The 22,430-nt window shown below is 42.1% G+C and overlaps 1 protein-coding gene across 1 annotated transcript in view; it reads left to right on the plus strand.

Moving 5' to 3' along the window:
- Positions 1-3,172: 3,172 nt before the first annotated feature.
- CLIC4 (chloride intracellular channel 4) overlaps positions 3,173-22,430 on the plus strand; it is a 70,065-nt gene continuing 50,807 nt past the window's right edge. The window contains exon 1 of the mRNA XM_044237460.1: positions 3,173-3,411. Coding sequence (XP_044093395.1) covers positions 3,340-3,411 — 72 coding nt within the window. The 5' untranslated portion in view covers positions 3,173-3,339. The remainder of the gene's footprint in view (positions 3,412-22,430) is intronic.

Below are 22,430 nucleotides of genomic sequence, written 5' to 3' on the forward strand. Positions count from 1 at the left end.
GAGGTGGGAAAGAGAACACATCTCCACCCATCTTTAAAGTTGGTGTGTGTGCTATAGAAACAAACATGAGTTTAGAATGCAAACTATGCATACGTTTCACAGTTGGAAAATGAGACTTGAATGCAAGGTGCTCGCAGAGCCTCCCCTGCATAAACATCCCAACTCACCTCCTCTCTGCCCATCCCTGTGAGCCCATGGGGTTGAAACTGGATAAACCAGGTAAGAGTGACTGTGACCAGGTTTCTAAGCACAGGCTTGGGGTTTGAGCCCTGGAGACCACCACTGCCTTGGCGTTCTGTGGAGGAGAATGTTTGGTTTCCTTTCAGCTAAGATCTGAGTGTAGTCAAGAAGGTCTAAAGACCCCTGCTCCCAGGATTTCCCCATCTCCTTATCCTGGTGCTGGGAGACCAGTACGTGACCTGCAACAGACACCACGGGGAATGTTTGCTGATTCACAGTGAACTGGATAAACCCTCAGGCACACCTGGGAGACGAGGATGCCTGTAAAAGTTCCTTGGCTCCAGGGCCAGTTTGGGGCCTTTTCTGGGGTTTCATCTGACCATTTAAAAGAAATTTTTAAAAAGATTTTATTTATTTATTTGACAGAGATCACAAGTAGGCAGAGAGGCAGGAGAGAGAGAGGAGGAAACAGGCTCCTTGCTGAGCAGAGAGCCCGATGTGAGGCTCAATCCCAGGACCCTGAGATCATGACCTGAGCCGAAGGCAGAGGCTTAACCCACTGAGCCACCCAAGTGCCCCTCATTTGACCATTTTGGACTTGGATTAGCTTTGAACTAGGTAGACCACTGTGGTTGCTTTTCAGGCAGGGTGGAGGGAGGTGGCTGGAAGGGACCTTGGGTTCAGGTCATAATTTCGTGAAAAACGAATACTGAGGCCCCCTCAGAGTCCAGACAGGCATTGCAGTTTGTTTTAGGCTCCAGTCCCTGTTGGGGGGGCAGCACCCTAGCGTGTATTTCTTTTCAACGAACAAGCTGGTCAAGGAGGGATTTGAATATGACATCATCCTAGCCTGCAGGGGTGAAGGTCCGGGATGATACAAGGCTCATGGCAGAGCTAACAGCCCCTGAAGAGCACTTGCCGTAAGACAAAGACTGGTTAAGAGCCCCCCTCCCGCCATAATGAAACAAAGCTTAGGGGTTTCAGCACTTCTTCTTCTTCTTCTTTTTTTTTATTTTAAGATTTAAAAAAAGAATTTATTTGTCAGAGAGAGAGAAAGCGCAAGCAGGCAGAGTGGCAGGCAGAGGCAGAGAGAGAAAGAGAGAGAGAGAGAGAGAGAGAGAAGCTGGCTCCCTGCTGAGCAAGGAGCCCGGATGTGGGACTTGATCCTGGGATCTCAACCTGAGCCAAAGGTAGTGGCTTAACTGACTGAGCCACCCAGGCGTCCCAATCAGCCCTTCTTCTGACTCTAGAACAGTGCTCCTGACCTCTGGGGACACTGTCTCATTCACAGAGTCCCTACCAGAATATTTGAACAACTTGCTATGGTCTGGGAGAGGAAGAAGCTGCAGGTTTCACAGTATTTTCTTTTTTTAAGATTTTACTTATTTATTTCACAGACAGAGATCACAAGTAGGCAGAGAGAAAGGAAGGGAGGCAGGCTCCCTGCCTAGCAGAGCCCGATGCGGGGCTCGATTCCAGGACTCTGGGATCATGACCTGAGCCGCAGGCAGAAGCTTTAACCCACTGAGCCAGCCAGGTGCCCCATTTCACAGTATTTTCATGCATACATTCAATTTGTTCCAACACTGAGATGTGTTAATACACTAAGGTATAGAGAGACAAACCTCCTATGACTGGCCTTCATCATTCAACTTCACCTGGAAAGAGGGGAAAAGTTGTGAGTCAAGTATTACCGAAAGTCAGAACAGGGAACAAGTAACTCTTCCCAGAGTGGGGGGGACATTTTTCCCAGGCATTCAGCAGTAGCAAACCTGGACTAGGCTCCTGCCTCCTGCCTGGCTTGAAGATTCACAGTCCCTGCCTTCAGGAGCTGAAAACCTAGGGCAGTTTCTCCGTTTGAGAATCGCCTATATCAAAATTGTCCTGATGCTTGTTAAAATGTAAATTTCCCAATTCTCCAGAGAAGGGGAATTGGATGGATAAAGCAGGTGTGGGTGTAGCACTCAGGTGATTCTGATGCACAATGGAGCTGGCCAGGTGAGGAGGGGGGCGGTTAAGAAATCAGTCCAGGCAGGGGGAACAGCATGGAAGTGACTTGGGAATCCTTCTTGGCCTTCAGGCACTAGGGTTGCAGCTCAAGACAGCAGGCTCTTGCAAAGGGATCCTGTCCCTGCTGTTTACCACCTAAGGCCTGGAAGATACATTTGTCAATATGCTGGCTCCCAAGATAGAAGTGACCCGAGAGTCGAAGGAAAAAGAAGTCAGAGGAAAAAATTGGTGTTTCTTTGTTCCTTCTTCTTTTATTAAGATTTCATTTATTTATTTGACAGAGAGATCACAAGTAGGCAGAGCAGCAGGCAGTGTGTGTGTGTGTGTGTGTGTGCGCGCGCGCGCGCGCGCGGGGAGGGGGGCGGGGGGGGAAGCCGGCTTCCCGCTGAGCAGACAGCCCGATGGGGGGACTCCATCCCAGGACTCAGATCATGACCTGAGCCAAAGGTAGAGGCTTAACCCACTGAGCCACCCAGGCGTCCCAAAATAGGTGTTTCTAAGGGGATGAAAACTTTCCAAAGAGTTGTCCCTCCGGAAGGCAGCTCCGCCTAACAGAGGGAGTTGGGGAGGTGGCCGCCCGCGGGAAAGGGCTGGGTCCAGTGGGCTGCAGCGGGGGGACAGAGCGGGAGGCGCCTCCTCGCCCCCCCAGGCCAGCCGAAGGGATGAGGTCACCGGGCAGGGCGCCAGCAGCAGCTGCGAAGACGCGCCCGCGCCGCGGCGGGAGGCGGTGTCAGGCTCCGGCCCCCGGGGGGAATTTCCCTCCCGCCCCCTCGGGAGGCGTGGCTCGGAATCCCGCCCACCTGCCGCGGGAGCCTGAGCTTCTTTACCGCCCTCGCCCGAGGCCACACCCCCCCCCCGGGCTTCGGCCTCCCCGTTTCCTCCGGGGTCCTGAGACGCAGGGCCTTGGCCCCGCCCCCGGCGAGGCCCCGCCCACGGTCCCCGCCCCGCGGCTTGAAGTGGCTCGGGCTGGGGCCGCCTTCGAGTCGCGCGCGGGGCGTGGGGCGGTGCTGGGCAGCGGAGCCTGAGGCGAGCTCGACGCCGGGACTGTCCAGGGAGGCGCAGCGCAGCGCGGCGGGAGCCCTCAGCCCGAGCAGCCCCCGGAGCAGAAGCAGCCGCCGCCGCCGTCCACGGAGCGTAGCCGAACCGGCCATGGCGTTGTCGATGCCGCTGAACGGGCTGAAGGAGGAGGACAAAGAGCCCGTCATCGAGCTCTTCGTCAAGGTGAGCGCTCGCCCGCCGTCCCGCCGCGCTGAGCCCCCGGCGTCCGCCCGGCAGGCCTTGGGGGGGCGGCGTCCCTGCACCCCGGACGCTTCTCTGCCCCCGCGGCCCCGCTGCGCCCTCGCGCGGCGCCCGTCCCCCGGCCGGGAGAAGCTGCTCTCGCGCCCCCCGCCCATTGTCTCCGGCCCACCCGCGCCTTCCCGCCGCCCAGGCGGGTCGAGGGAGCCGGGGCGTGACCGGGACCCCCGGCAGCCGGCACGCGGAGCGGTGCTCATCGCCTCCAGCTGCGCGGGCTCCGGCGGACGCCAGACCGTCGTCCAGCGTCTGGGTGGGACGCGCCGCTGCCCCAGCACCCGGGCGGTGGGAGTGGGCCCGTCACCCCCAGCCCCGCTCCCGCCCAGGCGCCGGCCCGACTGCACCCCACCCTCACCCCCGCGTCTCCCCGGGCCGGGGCCGAAACCTCTCGGTCGGGAGATGATGAACCCAACTTCTTGGAATGCTTTGTCAGAGACCATTAAGCTTCCCGCTGGCAGGAAACTCTTAAGTTTAATTTTCGATGCGATCTTAATTTTTTTTTTTTTTTTTTAAGAAGAGCAGCAGGGCTTCCGGGAAGGACCAAGATTCCCAACTTGGGTTTTCCTGTCTTAGGTATTTTACCACCATCTGGGTTTTTTGTTTCTCAAACTCGGAGTGGTTTGTATGATGCAACATTTTGGCTGCTCCCTTTGGTGTTGCTGCCTCGGGAAAGATTTTGAGTGCCCTTTTGTTTTGAAAGAAAAGCTGGTGAGGGGAAGAACTCATAACTTGCTTGGGCTTTAAACAGTTGATTTTCCCCTCTGGTCGCTTTCCTGGAACTACCTTATTTACTTACAGATATTATCCCTATCTCTTTCCTAGCTTCCTTAATATTTTTCTTTTCAGCAAAGGAGAGAGAAGTTAGGAGCCTCTGGCTCCAGCTGCCTCCCTCAAAACTTCAAAATCCTTGAGATTCTCATAGTCACTTACTTACACGGAGCTAGGCTGTGAATTGGAAAGTTAACAGGAATTTAGAACAATTTTGTCTTTTTTCCCTGAGTTTTTATTTTAAAGAAGGGAAGATAACTGAAGGGTGTGTTTGAGAGATGGGAGAGAAGACATGATCAGAACAATATTTTAGGATTTTCTTTCACTTACTGGTGTTAGAAACGTTGTGGTTGTGGGAACTGGTACAGCAGACAGGTGCAGAACCCCCAGAATGTCATCAAAGGTTCTGTTTGTTTCTGTGGCAGATACAGTACTGGGAAGTGCAGAGGATGTAGGAAGGAACCTGAAATAAGAGAAAGTAAGATGGGTGGAAGGAAGAAGGGTGGCTTACAGATCAATGTTCAGAAAGTTTTATTGAACTAGGAATAGGAAGGAATTTCCGTAAACTCAACAGCAATGTATCTACCGAAGCTCTAAAACAAACAAACATAAACAAAAACAAAAAACCCCAAAAACCCACCATGATACTTAATGGTGAAACTTTAGAGGTAGTATTAAATTTAGAATCAGGTAAGGATACTATCAGTAATGGTTTCTTTTCAGCCGTGTTCTGGAGGTCCTAGCCCATACAAGAAAACAAGAAAATGAAACGAAGTGTATGAATATATGAATTAGAGAGGAAGAGATCTATACTTAATGCTCTGCCTACTATTAATTTAACCCTTTAGAAAGAATGAGAGCGGCATGGTGCGTTGTTTCTCAAACTTGACTGACTGTATCCTGCTTCCCAGTTTTCCATATTTGCATTGATGTGTATTATCACTTACTAAGTGTATCTTGCAGTAATATCTGAAACTGATTCGATGTGGTGATTATATTTCTCCTGTGTGTAACTATTAACGTAAAAAATGTTGTGATCCACCTAACAGCATCCTGCTTACCACTCATTGTGAGTCTTTCTCACAGGGCTTGGTGACAGAGACTCAGGGTTCGGGCCACAGTTGTTTTCCCTTTCTGAGACTTATTTTCTTTTTTTGTGGAATAAGACATGAAAGTTTTCTGCTGCCTTGTGATTCTGCTTAGGTAAAACATTGTGCTGATATAAACCAGGATAGTTGTTTCAAAGAAGAAAAAAAGGGCCAGGTAAATCGTAGTGGAGGTTTTTTTGGTTGTTGTTGTTAAAGAGTGTGCTTGTTTTCTTCTCCAAACCTATATATGGGAAATGCAAATGGGGGAAGATTTTACGGTTATTTTGAAAGCAGTGAGTGGGCAGAGGCCACAGTTGTTTAGCATGGTATGCTAAACAGTGTTAATTATTCTGCCAAGAGGTATCTGAATTTGTAGCCAAAAACTATTATCTACACTTAAAGCGTGTGAGTGAAAAGGATATTGAGCTTCCTGGTTTAGGTAGCTTTAAATTGAAGAGAAATAGGCCAGGACCTTACTAACTAGTGTGACTGGACTCACAACTACGTTGCCTTCCTGGTGAGTGTTGTTTTTGGAGTTCTCTACCTGAGTCCCTTGGCTCCCCATCACCTGGATAAGTGCAGTTCTCCATTTGTGTTTGTTTATTCCAACACCTAGAGGGTTGGGCACCCTCCCTATAATAAAAGAAGCATATAAAGGCAGTCATTCTCAACAGTGAGAATGCCTTCTTCCCTCACCAAGAGGGTCCGGGTAGGTGTGTATATTGTGATATACCAGCTCTAGTTGGGAACCACTAACCAATAGGGTGAAGTTCAGATCCTTTAGCAGGACATAAGGCCCCTTATAATTTGAATGTAATTAAAATTTCTAGTCCACTCTGTCCACTTACTAGTTGTGTATTCCAGGACACACTACTTAAACCTCTCCGTGCCTCATCTGTACAGTTAGGATATTAATAGACCAAGCTCATAGGAATAAATTAGTTGGTATATGGAGCATGTAATAAGCTTAGAACAGTTTCTGATACACAGAAAATAGATGCTAAGTGTGTGTCATTTTGTATGTACATATTTATATGCATATCTCCCCTTGTAGATAGACATTTAATTCCTTGAAGGTAAAGTCTACATACTGTTCTAACTGCCTGGAAAATAATGTTTGAAATGAGGTTGTTTCCTTTTTTGTTAGCACTCTGCTGTTTATATATGTGTTGATATGCTTTGGAATTGGGAACTACTTACTTAGATCTTCATAGTCTGAGTCTCAGACCTTGGTCCTTTATTTCTAAAACCCTGTATGGTTTGATCTACCTGCTTTTTCCTCCCTCCAGTTTGTAGTACTTCTAGTCTTTTCTTGTACCTGCCCATTTTCCATCAATATTTCTTCTTGGCCGTGTTCAGACTTTGGAAACCAAGATTTCTGTATTAAGCAAAAGTATTAGTTATTAAATCACATGATGAGAGAAACTGAAAATGACTTTTTCTTGTTTTTTTCTTTTGGCTTGTATAAGCCCAACTCCTGTTGACCCCGCTGCCTCCCCAGCCCCTACCAGTAGCTTTGGTATGATGTGATGGTATTTCTGATCTCAGCATAGAAGGACTCCCTCTGTAGAGTTTAGTTTTATGGGCTGGAATTTGTTTATTTACTTAAAGATTTGTTTACTTGAGAGAGAGAGAGAGAGAACCCATGCCTGTGCTCACAGGCTTGTGAACAGGGGGAGGGGCAGAGGGAGAGGGAATAGGAGAGAAGCTGACTGCCTGCTGAGCCCAGAGCCCTACTTGGGGCTCCATCCCATGACCCTCAAATGACTGAGCCACCCAGGCGCCCCTTATGGGCTGGAATTTAAAGTTGTTGATGTACAATTTTGAACCAGTACAGTCCCTGTTGGCAGTGGTCAGTAAACTGCTGGGATTGGGGTGGTGGTTGTAAAAAATTAGTCTGGTGCAGGGCGGCATAACACACAAGAATAACTGTTCCTTTTGAAATATTTGGCAGGATTTCCAGTGTGCATGGACCCTGGAGCCAGACTACTTGGCTTGACTCTGGCTTCCAGTAGTGTATTAGGCAAGTTTCTTACGTTCTCAGTGCCTCAATTTCCTGACCTCTAATACCAGGATAATAATAATAACAACAATTTTATAGGGTTGCTCAGGGGATCAGCTGCTAATCTGTATGTATTAATTAGGGTAGTCTGAGCTGCTTTAGTAAATAATTCACCCCAAACGATGATTCAAACAAGATGGAAGTTATATTTCCTTTCTCACTTAGCAATCCAAGGAGAGTGTTTTAGACACTGAGGTGGCGTTCTTTCTTAGAGTCATTTAGGGACCACAGCATTAGCAACTTGTTTTTCCATCAACCCGGAGAGCATTGAACTCCCCTAAGCTGTCAAAGCTGGTGGCAGGGAAGTCCTGTTTATAGCCAGTGGGAGGTGGGGAATTTGTAGGAGGCACATGTCTCTTAAGGGCCTTAGCCCAGACTTTCTGCCTCTCACTTCCTTTCTCATTCCACTGGGGAGAACTTGATCATATGGCTTTATCTAATTGCAAGGAAGGCTGGGAAATGTGATTTAGCCATATATCATTCTCTGGAAAGCATTAGGAATAGGGCTTAGCAACAGTAAAGACTTACTTTTGTTGGGGGCGCCTGGGTGGCTCAGTGGATTAAGCCTCTGCCTTAGCTCAGGTCATGATCCCAGGGTCCTGGGATCGAGCCCCACATCAAGCCCCACATTGGGCTTTCTGCTCAGCAGGGAGCCTGCTTCCTTCTCTCTCTCTGCCTGCCTCTCTGCCTACTTGTGATCTCTGTCTGTCAAATGAATAAATAAAATCTTAAAAAAAAGAAAGACTTACTTTTGTTGCTGATGACAATGTAGTATTCTTTTTTTTTTAAGTGACAGTATATTCTTAAATGTGGGCTTCATTAATAGGATTCAGGAGAATCTATAAATCCTTGAAATTACATAAAAAGTTCTATATGGGGGCACCTGGGTGGCTCAGTGGGTTAAGCCGCTGCCTTCGGCTCGGGTCATGATCTCAGGGTCCTGGGATCGAGTCCCGCATTGGGCTCTCTGCTCAGCAGGGAGCCTGCTTCCCTCTCTCTCTCTCTGCCTGCCTCTCTGTCTACTTGTGATCTCTGTCTGTCAAATAGACAAATAAAATCTTTAAAAAAAAAAAAAGTTCTATATGGGTCTTTTTTTTTCTGGGGATTCCTGACACAGGTTTAAGAACCATTGCTTTTAAAAAAGTAAATGGTGGAGTTCTGATTGTCAAGCATAATTCATATAAGCAAGGTGTAGAAGGGTTTGGCCTAGGTCATCATTAAGGTCACTTCTCTCTGATTATCTGTGACTTAAAGCATTTATTGGAGTGAATTAAGTGCCTCATACTGAATTAGGTACTATGGAAGTTATAAGAAATTTTTAAACATTTCCTATCTTTAGGTTTATAAATTTTATTGGAAAGAAGAGTTGGGGGAAAGATGGAAGTAGATTTGGACTTGATCTTGAAAAAGTGGGTGGAATAGTTGGATTGGGAAAAGCCAAGAATGGGAGTGTCAGTTTTTTAAAAAAAAATTTATTTATTTGACAGAGAGAGATAGAGAGAAATGCTAGTTTTTTTTTTTTGAAAGATTTTATTTATTTATTTGACAGAGAGAAATCACAAGTAGACGGAGAGGCAGGCAGAGAGAGAGAGAGGGAAGCAGGCTCCCTGCTGAGCAGAGAGCCCGATGCGGGACTCGATCCCAGGACCCTGAGATCATGACCTGAGCCGAAGGCAGCGGCTTAACCCACTGAGCCACCCAGGCGCCCCGAGAAATGCTAGTTTTGACATTATTTGTAGACTCATTATTCAGGAAACATTAGATAGACTGATCCTTTTGAAAGAAGGAGCCAGGAATGATTCAAATCTGTAGTGCTAAGGAGACAAGTTATTTAAAGGTTGAGGATGAGACTTTTAAAACCTAACTTAGGTTTCTGCTCATGAATACAATTTTCCCAGCCTTGTTTGTTCTCTTGACACTCCCTATGTTTTGGATTGCTGTCTATCCAACAACTTCTCAGTGGCATTTGGGAGGGTGCAGCTAGAGCTCAGAGACCGGCAGACCCTCATCTATTTTGCCAGTATAAAGTGAGTTCTGTATATTTTGTATCAAGGGCAGTCTTCAACCTCCCTTTGTTTGTTTTTTTTTTTTTTAAACACAAATGAAATATATTTTTATAGGAAGTGATGCTGAGAACTTTGTTCTTTTTTTTTTTTTAAGATTTTATTTATTTATTTGACAGAGAGAAATCACAAGTAGAGGGAGAGGCAGGCAGAGAGAGAGAGAGGGAAGCAGGCTCCCTGCTGAGCAGAGAGCCCAATGTGGAACTCGATCCCAGGACCCTGAGATCATGACCCGAGCCAAAGGCAGCGGCTTAACCCACTGAGCCACCCAGGCGCCCGAGAACTTTGTTCTTATAATTGAACAAAAATGAATTCAACAGCAAGACAATGTTACCTTGGATCTAATTGGTTTGCCATTCCTTTGAGGTTTCCAGAGGGGGAAATGCAGGAGATTAAAAAAAATAAATGTAAAATGTGAAGTTAGTGGGAACTCTATTCTTTCTACATGTCTCACCTATTCCTGAAGGCCTTTGTAAAGGCCAAGGTCATGATTTTGGTTTAACTGTAAAATTCTGAGAGAATGGGACCCCAGATGGGGAAGAGACAAGGGGCTGCAGAGGTAGGGGACTGAACCAATGGGAAGCCTAACACGGTATGAATAATGATAGGAAAGAGGCAGTGGGGAGAACCTGGCTGTCCCTAAAAATTACAGTTGGTTTGAAAGGATGCTTATAGAGATGCTGAGAAGCCAGTAAAAGAATGATGAGCAAGACTTTCCCACTTCCTGTTTCATTAGTGCTTTGGATTCTCAGTGTCAGGTGTCTCCTGGATAGGGAATTAGTGAGTCCATAGAAGGGAAATATGTTAGGCAGGATGGGAAGTGTGATTAAGTCATTAATTAAGATTTTGATCAAAGAGAGGGGTAAGTTCACCCATTTTAGAGACTCTTGTAGAGAATGGAAAGGGAGTTTTTGAAGGAAAATAACATCATTACAAACCTTCCAAGTATGAATTAACAGGAATCTAAATTTAATTCAGGGCATCAGTTTGTGAATTCTCTTGGAACTTCTAATCCTGTCGTCAAAAAGACTTGGCTTTTATCCCTCAGTGCTCAGTACTGAGTATTGGTATAAGGAATATCAATTAGCCTTGTTTGGTTTTTGGGTTTTTTTTCCCCTTTATTTAAAACCAGGAGACTGTATTAGTCTAAATTTATGAAAGTAACAAATTAATGTAGACAAGTCAGACTGTATGTGAAAGTTTATACCAAAGATGGCCTAAGAGTATCTTAAATTTTATTTTATTTTAAATAAAATTGAATTTTATTTGAATAAAATCTATTTGAATTGAAAATTTTCAAAGAAATAAAAACTTAGGAAGTGAAAGTTTGGTTTTGCGCATACAGATGTCTGAGACAGAATTGAAAAATTTTCAAAGAAATAAACTTAGGAAGAATGTGCAGTTCTGATTTACAGCATATTTTAGTTAATACAGGGATTCAGAATATTGGCTTAGAAATGTTGAGGGATTATTGATTCTTCATTAAACCATGTAAAAACAGTTGCTAGCCATCAGTCACACAAGCTTTGTTTGCATTCTGTAATTGTCTGCAGGACCCTTGCTTACAAATACACTGTTTTTAAATCACTTAGCGTAAGTAGTATCTAACTTCGATCTGCTTTCTTTTAAATATTGGCCCCCAATTTGGAAAGTAATGTCATATCCTTTCTGCTTCATAGTATATTCATTTTATATGGAATGGGTTCTTTAAAAAAATATGTGTTTTTTTCCCCCAGTTGTAAAAAACCATATTCATTTACATAGACAACCTTGAAAACACAAAAAAGTACACATAAAATAAAATTACTTATAACCCCTCCTTTGGAAATGGCTACTATTTCTATTTTGTTGTATGTTATAGTCTTTTCTATAAACTTGCATGATTTATTGATGAGAGTATTTTAATGTTCTTCATGACAGCAAAATACTTGGAATGAAAAATGAAGCCCAGTCTAGTGTATAACATGTATTAAGTTGTGAATTGGTTTAAAGGAGATATACTTTATTTCATTTTTTTTTTTCAAAGCAACTCAGATTGTGTCTGTATTTAACTTCCCAGTGGCACTAAAAGAGCATTTACCCTGTTTGATCTTTGCTAGAAGAAAGCAAGCTTTTTTTGGTGAAATTTGCCAAACCTAGAATTGTTCGTAGAATAGATACTGATTAAATGGTTTGAAGGTAGTCTGTCCCTTTACGTTCTTTAGGAGAAATCTGTTCTGAAAATCAAAATTATTTTTTGGTATTAATTTTCCTCTTCAGCCTTGTGGTAGATGCCCATTTTATAGTTAGAGGAGATAAGATACAATCTTGTCTAGAAATGGTCCAGCATAGTATAGGGATATTAATAGAAGCAAATGTTAGTTGAATACATTCCATGCAGTAAGTGCTGGAGAGAAAGAAGTAAGAGGAGGTCTCTGGTCCTCAAGGAGCTCACTGTACAGCCTAATGGACAAGCAGCAGGTGGGTAAATGCACCATAGTTGATGGCTTTTTCCTATTAGTATAGTTACTTTTTGTCTTGTGCTTTTAAAAATGAGGGGCATCTGGGTGGTTCAGTGAGTTGAGTCTCTATCTCTGGATTTCCACTCAGGTCATGATCTCGGGGTAGTGAGATCGAGCCCTGTGTCAGGCTCTGTGCAGGGCGTGGAGCCTACCTAAGATTCTCCCTCTCCCTCTCCCTTTGCCCCTCACCTCTAAAAAAAATTCCAGTTGAGTTAAGACCTTAAGAAATTATTTATGTGACAACCTAAATGAACTGATTGACTCAGAGATGAGTGAAGTGTCTATGTTGTCTGCTGACAGATGAAGGGTGGTTAGTATTATGGAATCTACTAAGTGTGGTGTATTATCAGTTGTTTCCAGAAACTGGTATCTTTTCCCTCAATAACTAATTTATGTATTAATATTCTGTAATTTTAATCTGCCTAAAATAAAATAAAACCTATACTTCTTGCCTCAAATGTACTGTAATTCAGTAAATGTTTATGGAATTAGATACAACCACTTGATCTGGCAGAGTTTTTCAGATCATGACCCAGCTATGTTCCGGGTCTTATCTCCCACAGCAGCTGCACATTTACCTCGTATTCTAGCTAGACTCATCCTGAGCATGCCCTGGACTTCTTGGTCTTCATGTAAGATTTTTGCTGGTGTTTCCTTCATTTGAAGTATCTTTGACTTCTCCAGCCCATCTCCCACTCCTTATTTCTGCCTGCTGGAACAGTAATCATTCTTTTTTTATTCAGTCATTGAACAGATATTGAGGTAGTGTTGTGGTGACTTGGATATATCAAGGAACAGTCTGGAGTTGATATTCAGGTGGGGGAGGCAAATGATAAATGTATGTCTGCTAGTGGTAAGGACTATGAAGAAAACTGAAGTAGGGTAAGGAGTATGGAGAATGATAGGGGTGCTGCTGTTTTTGATTTAACGACATTTGGATGGCTTTGCAGAGAACAGAATATAGGGAGGCATAGTTAGAAGCAGAGGGACCAGTTAGGTGTTATTTAGTCATTCAGGTGAGAGATGATGGCTTGGGCTAAGGTGAGAAGTAGTCTCATTCTGGATGTATTTCTAAGATGGAGATAACAGGATTTCATGATGTGGAATATGAGAGAAAGGGGAGTCAGAGATGATTCTGAGATTTTCATTCTGAAGAAATTATAGAGTGGTGGAGCTGCCATTAATTGAGATGGGGAAGGCTGTGGAGAGCTGGTTCTGACAGGGAGGAGGTCAGGAATTTCATTTTTGACATGTTATATTTGAGTATGTTAAGACCCCATATAATCCCTTGTCTAGTGGGAGAGGCTTATGTTAAAGAAATACACGAATAAAGACAGTCTATAATTATAATAAGGACAAGAGTAGGGCATCTTGAGAAGGAATGATAGGAAATCTGATTAAATAGAAGCTGATTGGGGGTTCTCTTAGAATTGATGTTCGGATGAATGGTGATTAAGAGAAGAATGAGAAGAGGATTCCAGGCTAGAGGAATTGATATATGTGAAGGCCAGGAATATTCAAGAAATATTTTTGTTTGAGGGTATGACTGCAATAGAGAGAACAAAACTGAGGTACAGGGTGAGATATAGATGAACCACATCATGGAGGTCTTTGGAGGTCAGGTGAATTTTATCCTTAGTAAAAAGAGCAGGTCTCAAAATGATTTAAGCAAGGGAGTGCCATGATTTGATGTGCATTTTAAGATGAGTAGTCTGGAAACGGAATTGCAGAGGAGAGGCAAGAGTGGAAACAAGGCAAATTCTATGGAGGCCATTGTAGTTGAGAAAGAGATGATGGTGGTTTGGATTAGGGTGGTGATGGGGAGAAGTGAATGGATTTGAGATAAATTTTGAAGGTGGAGTCAATAGGAAGATACTGAAGGAGATGTGTGTGAGTTTCTAATCAGAATCGCTGATTGGTAGCAGTGCCTTTCCTTGAGATGGAGGAGGGGCAGACAGTGTTCAGGTTTTGACTTGATGAGTTTAGGTGACAGATGTCAAGTGGAGATGTCTAGTAGAAAGTTGGATATACAGATCTGATGTTCAGACTTGGTACATATATATAATATTTATGTGGTATTTAACGTGTGTAAGATGCAGTGGACGAATTAGGAGTAGCAGGGAAAATGCTCAGGACCAAGTTCTGAGGTGCTCTCAACACTTGGGGGTGCAACATTAGACAAGAAACTGGAGAAGGAGAGCGAGGATCTGCAATAGGGCAGCATGGGAAAGAGGAGGACCATAGGACCGAAGTACCACAGAAGCCAGGACAGGCTTTTAAGAAGAAGGGAGTGAATATTTGTGTCAAGTAAGATGAAGATCTGTTTGATTTATCCTCCTGGAAGTCATTGGTAACACTGTAGCAGCCTTGGTCTGTATGGTGGTCCCTTGCTGGGGAAGCCAGAGGGGCGTAGGCAGAAGAATGAGCAGAAACAAGAGCAGGGGGAAGCGTGAGGCCAGCTCTAATAAGGAACCTGGCAATGTACAAGGGATGGGTTGGTGGCCAGAAGGGGATACATTTTAAGGGGAGGCGTTTTTTAAAAATTATGAGCTGAAAGAGCTACAATGTTGGAAGGAACACTACACCATCATGTTAGAGGGGAAAATATTTCCCATGGGAGTCATTTTAATTCACTGGGATGCCTTTTTCACTGCGAGGAAGGTCTGTTTTGTGTATATTTAGAATAGATGTGCTTATTACCACTGACTGGTTTTTCTGTTGCATTTCCCAAATGCCTGAGCCAGAATGAATATATAGAAGAGTATTTCATACTTAATGGAAGTAATATAAACATTTATGGGGTGCTTTCTATGTGCCAGACACTGTATTAACTGCATTACTTGTATTAACTCAATAAAATGTTTGCCGAAGGAATATACAGAAGCTTTTTTTCTTCCTTGCATAGGGTTGATTCCAGAGGAAGCTGGTGGGAAAAAAAGAGAGATAATGTGTACTTGGGGAAAAGCAGATTTTTATTAAATTCACAGAAATCTTTGTACAAGAAACCAGAGAAATAGAATATGATGCTAATGACTGGGCTCAGTTCATACTGATTTAGTGCCTAAAGACTGTTATTTTAAATTGAAATGAAGATTTACTTTTTCTTCTTACACAATAGAAAAGAACGAAGGGAAAGTCCACAATTGTGTCCTGTCCCTGAGTGTGTGGCTTGACGGCCAGTGGAATGAAGAGTTGCAGTCACGGTCTTGATGACTCAGTAGGGACTCCTGTGCTAGATCATAGTGTTGCCTTGGTGTTGCTTGTGAAGGTTCTTTCTAGCCTTTGGTTCTTTCTAGTGATTCGAGATCCCAAAGACAGAGAGGGGGAATGATGGTTGACTTGAAGTAACATTTGTATTCCCTTTGTGGGCACTAAGTAGTCTATTTTGGAGCTGAAGATGGTTAGAAATAGTATTTCAAGTAGGCAGTTGAGTTGTCATTTGGAAGGCTGGATCTTTGTTTCATTGTTGTCATGCTGTGGTGGTTAGGAGCATGGACTCTGGGCCCATATAGACTATTTCAGTACTGGTGCTGCCTTTCCTAGCTGCCTTCAGGTCTCCACTAGGGCAATAGTAACTACTACTGGGGCTTTTGTAAAGATTAAAAGAGTTAATACAAGAAAAAAACCTCAAAGTCTGACCTATAGTAAGCATTGTTTGCTTATTATTATTCCATGGGCCTCTGGAATGCAGAGTTAAGACTGTATTGGCTCATGGTTATTTTATTTTGTTGTTATTTTTAAAAATTTATTTATTTATTTATTTATTTATTTATTTATTTGAGAGAGAGGCAGAGATAGCAATGGAGATAGAGAGAGAGAGGGAGAGAGAGCATATGAGCAGGGAGGAGAGGGACAAGCAGGCTCCACAGTCACCACGGAGCCTGACGCAGGGCTCAATCCCAGGACCCCCAGATCCCGACCTGAGCCAAAGGCAGACGCTTATCCGACTGAGCCACCCAGACACCTCTCATGGTTAGTTGATGTGTTCAGTATATGTGGTTTCAATTTCCAGGATGTTACTAAGAGAAGCATCTGCCAGGCTGCCACTACAAAAAAAAAAAAAAAAGGCGGCGGAACTTACCATTCTTTATCAGAAGAGTGTATATTTAGTGTAAAAAAAAAAAAATCCAAGATTAGTCTCGAATTTATTCCTGAATTAAATGAACCATGATTTTGTTGACACTTTCTAGATGACTAAAGGACATTCAGGTTGGACTCTGCCGTTTTAGACTCTGCCTCAGCAGCTTTCTGCACTAGTAGGTAAAGCTTAAGGGTCTATTATTAGTAAGAGTGGTGTTCTTTTTTCTTTCTTTCTGTTCTAGTGAGCGCATAAAAGAAGTAAGGAGGAGTAATCTGTGACTTGTAGGATCTAGTGGTTCTGCGGAAGTACTTTGGAATTATGGATTTGCCATAATGGCTCCTTGTGCTACTACGTTGTACTATTCCTTGATTTTTGTGGTATTGACTTATAAAGTTGAGCAGGTCATATATATATATATGTTTAAAAGATTTTATTTATTTATTTGAGAGAGAGACAGTGAGAGAGAGCATGAGCAAGGACAAGGTCAGAGAGAGAAGCAGACTCCCTGTGGAGCTGGGAGCCCGATGCGGGACTCGATCCCGGGACTCCAGGATCATGACCTGAGCCGAGGGCGGTCGTCCAACCAACTGAGTCACCCAGGCGTCCCAAGCAGGTCATATATTAACTGACATTTGTGTAATGCTTTCTTTATGGGAAATACAGAAATGTTTAGGAGAGATTAGGCTCTTTCTGCTTAATTTGTAGCAGAAGAAATGGAACTAGTATAGATTGACAGGTTTTATGCTTAGTAATTTTTAAGGGATAAGAGTAGAGAGAGTTGAAGTCTCCTAATTCTTAATTTATTTCTAGACCCTGAGATTGTTGTTGTTGTTGTTTTAAATTTTTACTTTGTACCATAATGGGATGATAATCAAACTTTAAAACGTTAGCAGGCTGTAATTGATGGGTGATACAAGGATCGTAAACTGATTTTAAAACACTTCATTTTATGATAATGCTTTGAAATAGGTACTATGGATACTATTTTACATGTGAGACTTACAGAGGTCATTCCTTCTGTGTGGTCGTGGGGGCAGTAAGTAGCAGAACTGGGATTTGTACCAAGGTCTTTGTCATCCAGAGCCTGACTCTTAACCACTAAGAGCTTTTTTATTTGTTTATATCCTTTTTCTTTATTTGAAACTCAAATGTTTATCTAAAATAGTTTTGTTTTCACTCTTAGCTGTATTCAGTCACTCTGAAAAATAAAAAATAAAAACTTTTGAGACTGTTTAAGGGTATTCCTAAAACATACTAACAATTAACGAGTCTAGATGGTTCGTTAATTGAGTTCGGTTGCTTTCAGTTCTCTTGGTTAGATTTGAAAGGAAACTGTAAAATTTCCATGACCTCACCTCTGTGCATTTTTGGGGCCAGGTTAATTAGTATTTCGTAAAGTTCTTTAAAGGGTATATTTATAAACTTGTTAAAGAACTTGACTGATACATCACATATTTGATTTTAGGATCGTTTTACAATTTATAAGTGTCAAAGCAGTCCAAGTTTAACAGAAATAACATACCAAATTGTTAATATTTTCTTTGTGTTCCTTTTTTAAATTCTTTTTCTTTTTTTTAACCTCTCCCTTTAGAGGAGCCTACACTAGTCTTTGCATTGTTGATTAGAAAAGAAAAAAAGCAAGGAAGTTTCTTTTTGTAGAGAGAGGAAACGGCTGTTAGTTTGGGACTTTATCCATATTAGGTATAAACTAAATATAGAAGTGTAATCCATGGTGAGGTCACATCTATGAAGTTTCTTAAGCAGAGCTAATGAGATCAGCCAGTGCTTTTGGATCTGGGGTTTTTTTTTTTTGTCTGTTTGTTTCACTTTTTTTTTTTAACTTTTGGATCACTTAAAAAGGGCACCAAACTGTTTAGTCCTATGGTCTGTCTTCCTTTGTCTGTTAAAGAAAAACCAAACAGTTTACAAGGAATCTTTAAGACAAACATACACACACAAAGTCTTTCTGTATGAAGAAGAGTTGCTTATCTCCTTTTTGACGGAGGTTATAAATAGGTTGGTTTCTTTAGTTTCTTGATCCTGTTGTCATTTTCCTATCCCCAAATCTCTCTCTCTCTCTCTCTTTTTTTTCCATATCTGTAACTCTTTTTTTTTTTTTTTAAAGATTTTATTTATTTGTCAGAGACAGAGGGAGAGAGAGCGAGCGAGCACAGGCAGGCAGAGTGGCAGGCAGAAGCAGAGGGAGAAGCAGGCTCCCTGCCAAGCAAGGAGCCCGATGTGGGACTCGATCCCAGGACCCTGGGATCATGACCTGAGCCGAAGGTAGCTGCTTAACCAACTGAGCCACCCAGGCGTCCCCTGTAACTCTCTTTTTTAAGGTGGTTTTATCCCTACATCTTTTTTCATGTGTATCTTTACTGCGTGAGACTAGATTCCTTTGGTCTTTTGTGAGATTAGCATTTTCTTGTCTTTTTTTCACTTTTTAACCATGAAGTCAGATTTCAGTGTGGTCAAGTGGTAATAGGACTCTTCGGATGGGTTGGTCACAGATACTGTAGAACAGAATGAAGGAATAAATCTGTTTCTGGCCAAAGCACTTGTTCTCAAATAAGAACTCTTAAAAGCCCCCTGGAATACTCCTACTGACAACCACGGTTTTCAGCTTTTGAGCTCCTCAGAGCTCTTTGCAAGCTTGCCAGAGTGTTCAGGCACTTAGGACTGTGCTATGTTTCTGAAGAGAAGAACTATATACCTTTATGGTATATTTTACTATAAATCTTTTGGAGTACCCCCAACTCTGTAAGAAGTTTAGCTTAACATATAATTTCAGGGGTTTTAATTCATGAAAACTAATGCTCTCCAAAGTTTTAGCTCCTTCTCTGACCTTGTTGCTCCCTCCGCAGAGCAAATCCTTCCCACTCTTTGTCTGGAGCTTTGTGCTTTTGCCTATTCTGTGTTCATCTGAATCATTTCTCATCCTTTCTTTATTTCAGGCCAGAGTGTAAATTCTAGGAGATCAGGGATCAGGGACTATTTTCTTCATCTTTTATATTTTCCACCCAACATAATCTCATTACATAGTAGAAAGCTCAGTAACTCAGTAAATGTCTATTGGAGTTTTGGGGCAAATTGATATGTGAAGTCTGGGGACAGATGCATGTTAAGAGAGTTTTAAGGCTGTTTTTGGTGTTGGCTTCTGTATTGCCTCATAGTAAAACACCAGAGATAAAAATAGTATTCAGTTATTGAACTGGAGACATGTAATTTGGGTTTTATGTCTGGTGCTCACTAGATAGCCATTGATCCAAACTTAATAACAGATGGGTTTAGAGGTCTAGAATCTTCAAATTACATAACTGGAAGACCAGGTTCAAGTAGTTGTTCTCATCTATAAAGAGGGTGTGTTTCTTAGAACTAATGTCCAGTCTAGTCCAGATATATTTTAATATACCTAAGTAGCCTTAGTCATGGGTGTTTAGGTCCAGACAGAAAATTGAGACTTGTTATTTAAAAGTCATATCCAGATAATTAAATTCATAATTAGATGCAGTTTATTAGAAAACAAATGTAAATGGAAGTAATAAAAATTCTCAATGATAATGCAGTTTGTCAGTGAAATGAAGAATATTTCAAGAGTGAATTCTTGGACTAGAAATGTTTTATTTTTCAAATGAACTACCTGAAAAATAAAGGGAAGATTTTGTTTGTTGTGTCTAAAATAAGACAGATACAGAACTATTTTTTCTAGGTTAGAATTTGCCTATTTTTCATATTTAAGGCACCTGTGTGTTGAAATGGCAAGTAAGCATTTCAGTAATAAACATTCATCTTGTACTGTTCAGATATTTGAAATTTATTTTAGACCACCTAAGAACTCTAAATGTTACCTTTTCACAGCTGCAGTACATTGTTGAGTATGTTATTTAAAAATTTTTTTGTAAATATATTTTAATAAACATAGATAATCCAAAATAAAATACCAGAGAAAAATTCACTCTTTCATATGTTTATGACTGATATTTTATATTAAAATTCTATAGCATTTTATGTTTGTTTGGTGCCGATACCCGTGATTCTATACATTTTTATGACTGCAGTTTTTCATTGTTCATTGTTATTGTTAATCCACTGTTCTTAGTTATTTACAGGTCCAAAATTTACCTATTAAACAGTACTGTGATGTGTGTCTTTATAGCTGATTCTCTGTGCATAACCATGTCATGTAATTATGTTTTTAGAGTTGCTCCCATATCTTGTTTATCCTCTGAATTCTTCATTTTGATTTTGTTTACCTAAAGTGTAAGCTCTTAAAAAAAAGAACTTCCTGGAGAATTTAGATTTTTTATAAAGGGAGAATTTGGAATTTTGGTCCTGTGGCTGAACGCTTAGTGGAATATCTAGGTCTGGGAACTTGTTGATGAAGAGAAATACCTCTCATCCACTAAAACCGGGTAGCTGCCATAAACACAGATTGGGAAGGAAGTTTTCTTTCATCCTAGGTCTTTTTCTGAGTCTAGTTTATAGTACAGCGTGTATATTTTTAAACTACCTTAGGGAGGGGCGCCTGGGTGGCTCAGTGGGTTAAAGCCTCTGCCTTCCGCTCAGGTCATGATCCCAGGGTCCTGGGATCGAGCCCCGCATTGGGCTGTCTGCTCCGCGGAGAGCCTGCTTCCTCCTCTCTCTCTCTCTGCCTGCCTCTCTGCCTACTTGTGATCTCTGTCTGTCAAATAAATAAATAAAATCTTTAAAAACAAAAACAAAAACAAAAAACTACCCTTAGGGAAAGTGGCTGCTGGGCTTTGACTTGCATAAGAATTTTACCCCCTCCTCCCCCAGTGTATTTGTCTTTGACTGATAAAGGAAAACTCTGGAAGTTAATGAATTTATTTGGTTAGAAGATGTTAAAAGAATGAGTCTTAGACAATGGAAAAGTTAAAGATATATTTTTTGTATATGAGCAGAGTGCAAGTAACTAATCGTAAAGGGCATATATTTTTTTCTTTTAGTAATTTGGTTAAGATTTATCTATTTAGATTTATTTATTTATTTATTTTAAAGAGTATTTATTTATTTGTTTGTTTTAGAGAGCAAGAGAGAGTGTGCTGGGGATGAGTGAGGGGAGAGGAACAGAGGGAGAGGAAGAGAAGCAAACCCCGTGTGCTGGGTGCACACTGATATGGGGCTTGATCTCACAACCCTGAGATTATGACCTGAGCCAAAATTAAAAGTAAGATGCTCAACCAACTGAGCCACCCAGGTGCCCTGAGCATATATTTCTTTTATGTTCTTGAGCATAGTTATAATACTGCTTGAAAGACCTTACTTGCAAATTACAGTGTTTGGGTCAGCAGAAGATGTGTTTCCTTGATTATTTTTTCTTTTGAGAATGGGTTGTGTTTTCCTGTTTCTTCCTGTGGAGAATGCTTTGGATTGTATTCTGGATATTGTAAGTGACAAGTTTTAGAAATTTTGGATTTTGTTATGTTCTTCTGAAGAGTACTGATTTTGCTACTCTTTTTTTTTTTTTTAAAGCAGGTAATTAAGTCAGCTGAACTCAAACTGCAACACTCTTTCCCCTGTGGTGGTGGCATCTCAGATTTCAGTTCAGTCCTTTTAGCTGTCCTGCCTGGAATCTGTACTGTGCTTATGTATGTCAGGGATCAGCTAGAGACTTGGGCAGAGTTGTATTCAGATTTTAGGACTCCTGTCTTTCGCTCTCTTTTTTATGGTCTTCTTTATTTTCCAGCGGCAATGGTTGCTCTGAGTGCTGTTCTTCAAACCAGCAGAACTGTGAATTTTCCATTGGAATTTTAGTTGCCCTGCATGGCACAAGATGAAAAGATAAACATTGGGGAAAGTTGTTCAGCATTTTTCCCTTCTTCCAAATGTCAGTTCGGTCCCTTCCAACATTTGCCTGCTTTTGTTTACTCACCAGTGCCGTCAAATGGTTGCTTTGGTCTAGGAGTTATTCTTGTTATGCGGGCAGAGGATGGATCGTTGGGAACTTTTTTGCCATACCAGAAATCTCAAATTTTTCATTTGCTTTTACTTTCTAAAATGATTTAAAAAGTAAGTTCTGTACCTAGGGTGGGACCTAAACTCGTAACCCTGTGATCAAGAGTCATATGCTCAACCAACTGAGCCAGCCAGGTGACCCTTGCATTGTTTTTTAAAAGTTGACTTTATAATTTTAGAATGGTTTTAGATTTATGGGAAAATTGCAAAGGTAGTAAGTACAGAGAGTTCTTAAACTGATTTTAGATGAAAAAAAATTTTTTTAAAGATTTTATTTATTTGAGAGAGAGAGAGAGCACCTGAGTGTGATCGAGCACACGATTTGTGGGGAGGGGCAGCAGGAGGTGGGGAGAGGGACAGGCAGACTACCCACTGAGCACAGAGCCTGATGAGGGGCTCAATCCTGGG

This window comes from Neovison vison, chromosome 2, assembly GCF_020171115.1.
Source record: "Neovison vison isolate M4711 chromosome 2, ASM_NN_V1, whole genome shotgun sequence".
Classification (NCBI taxonomy): domain Eukaryota; kingdom Metazoa; phylum Chordata; class Mammalia; order Carnivora; family Mustelidae; genus Neogale; species Neogale vison.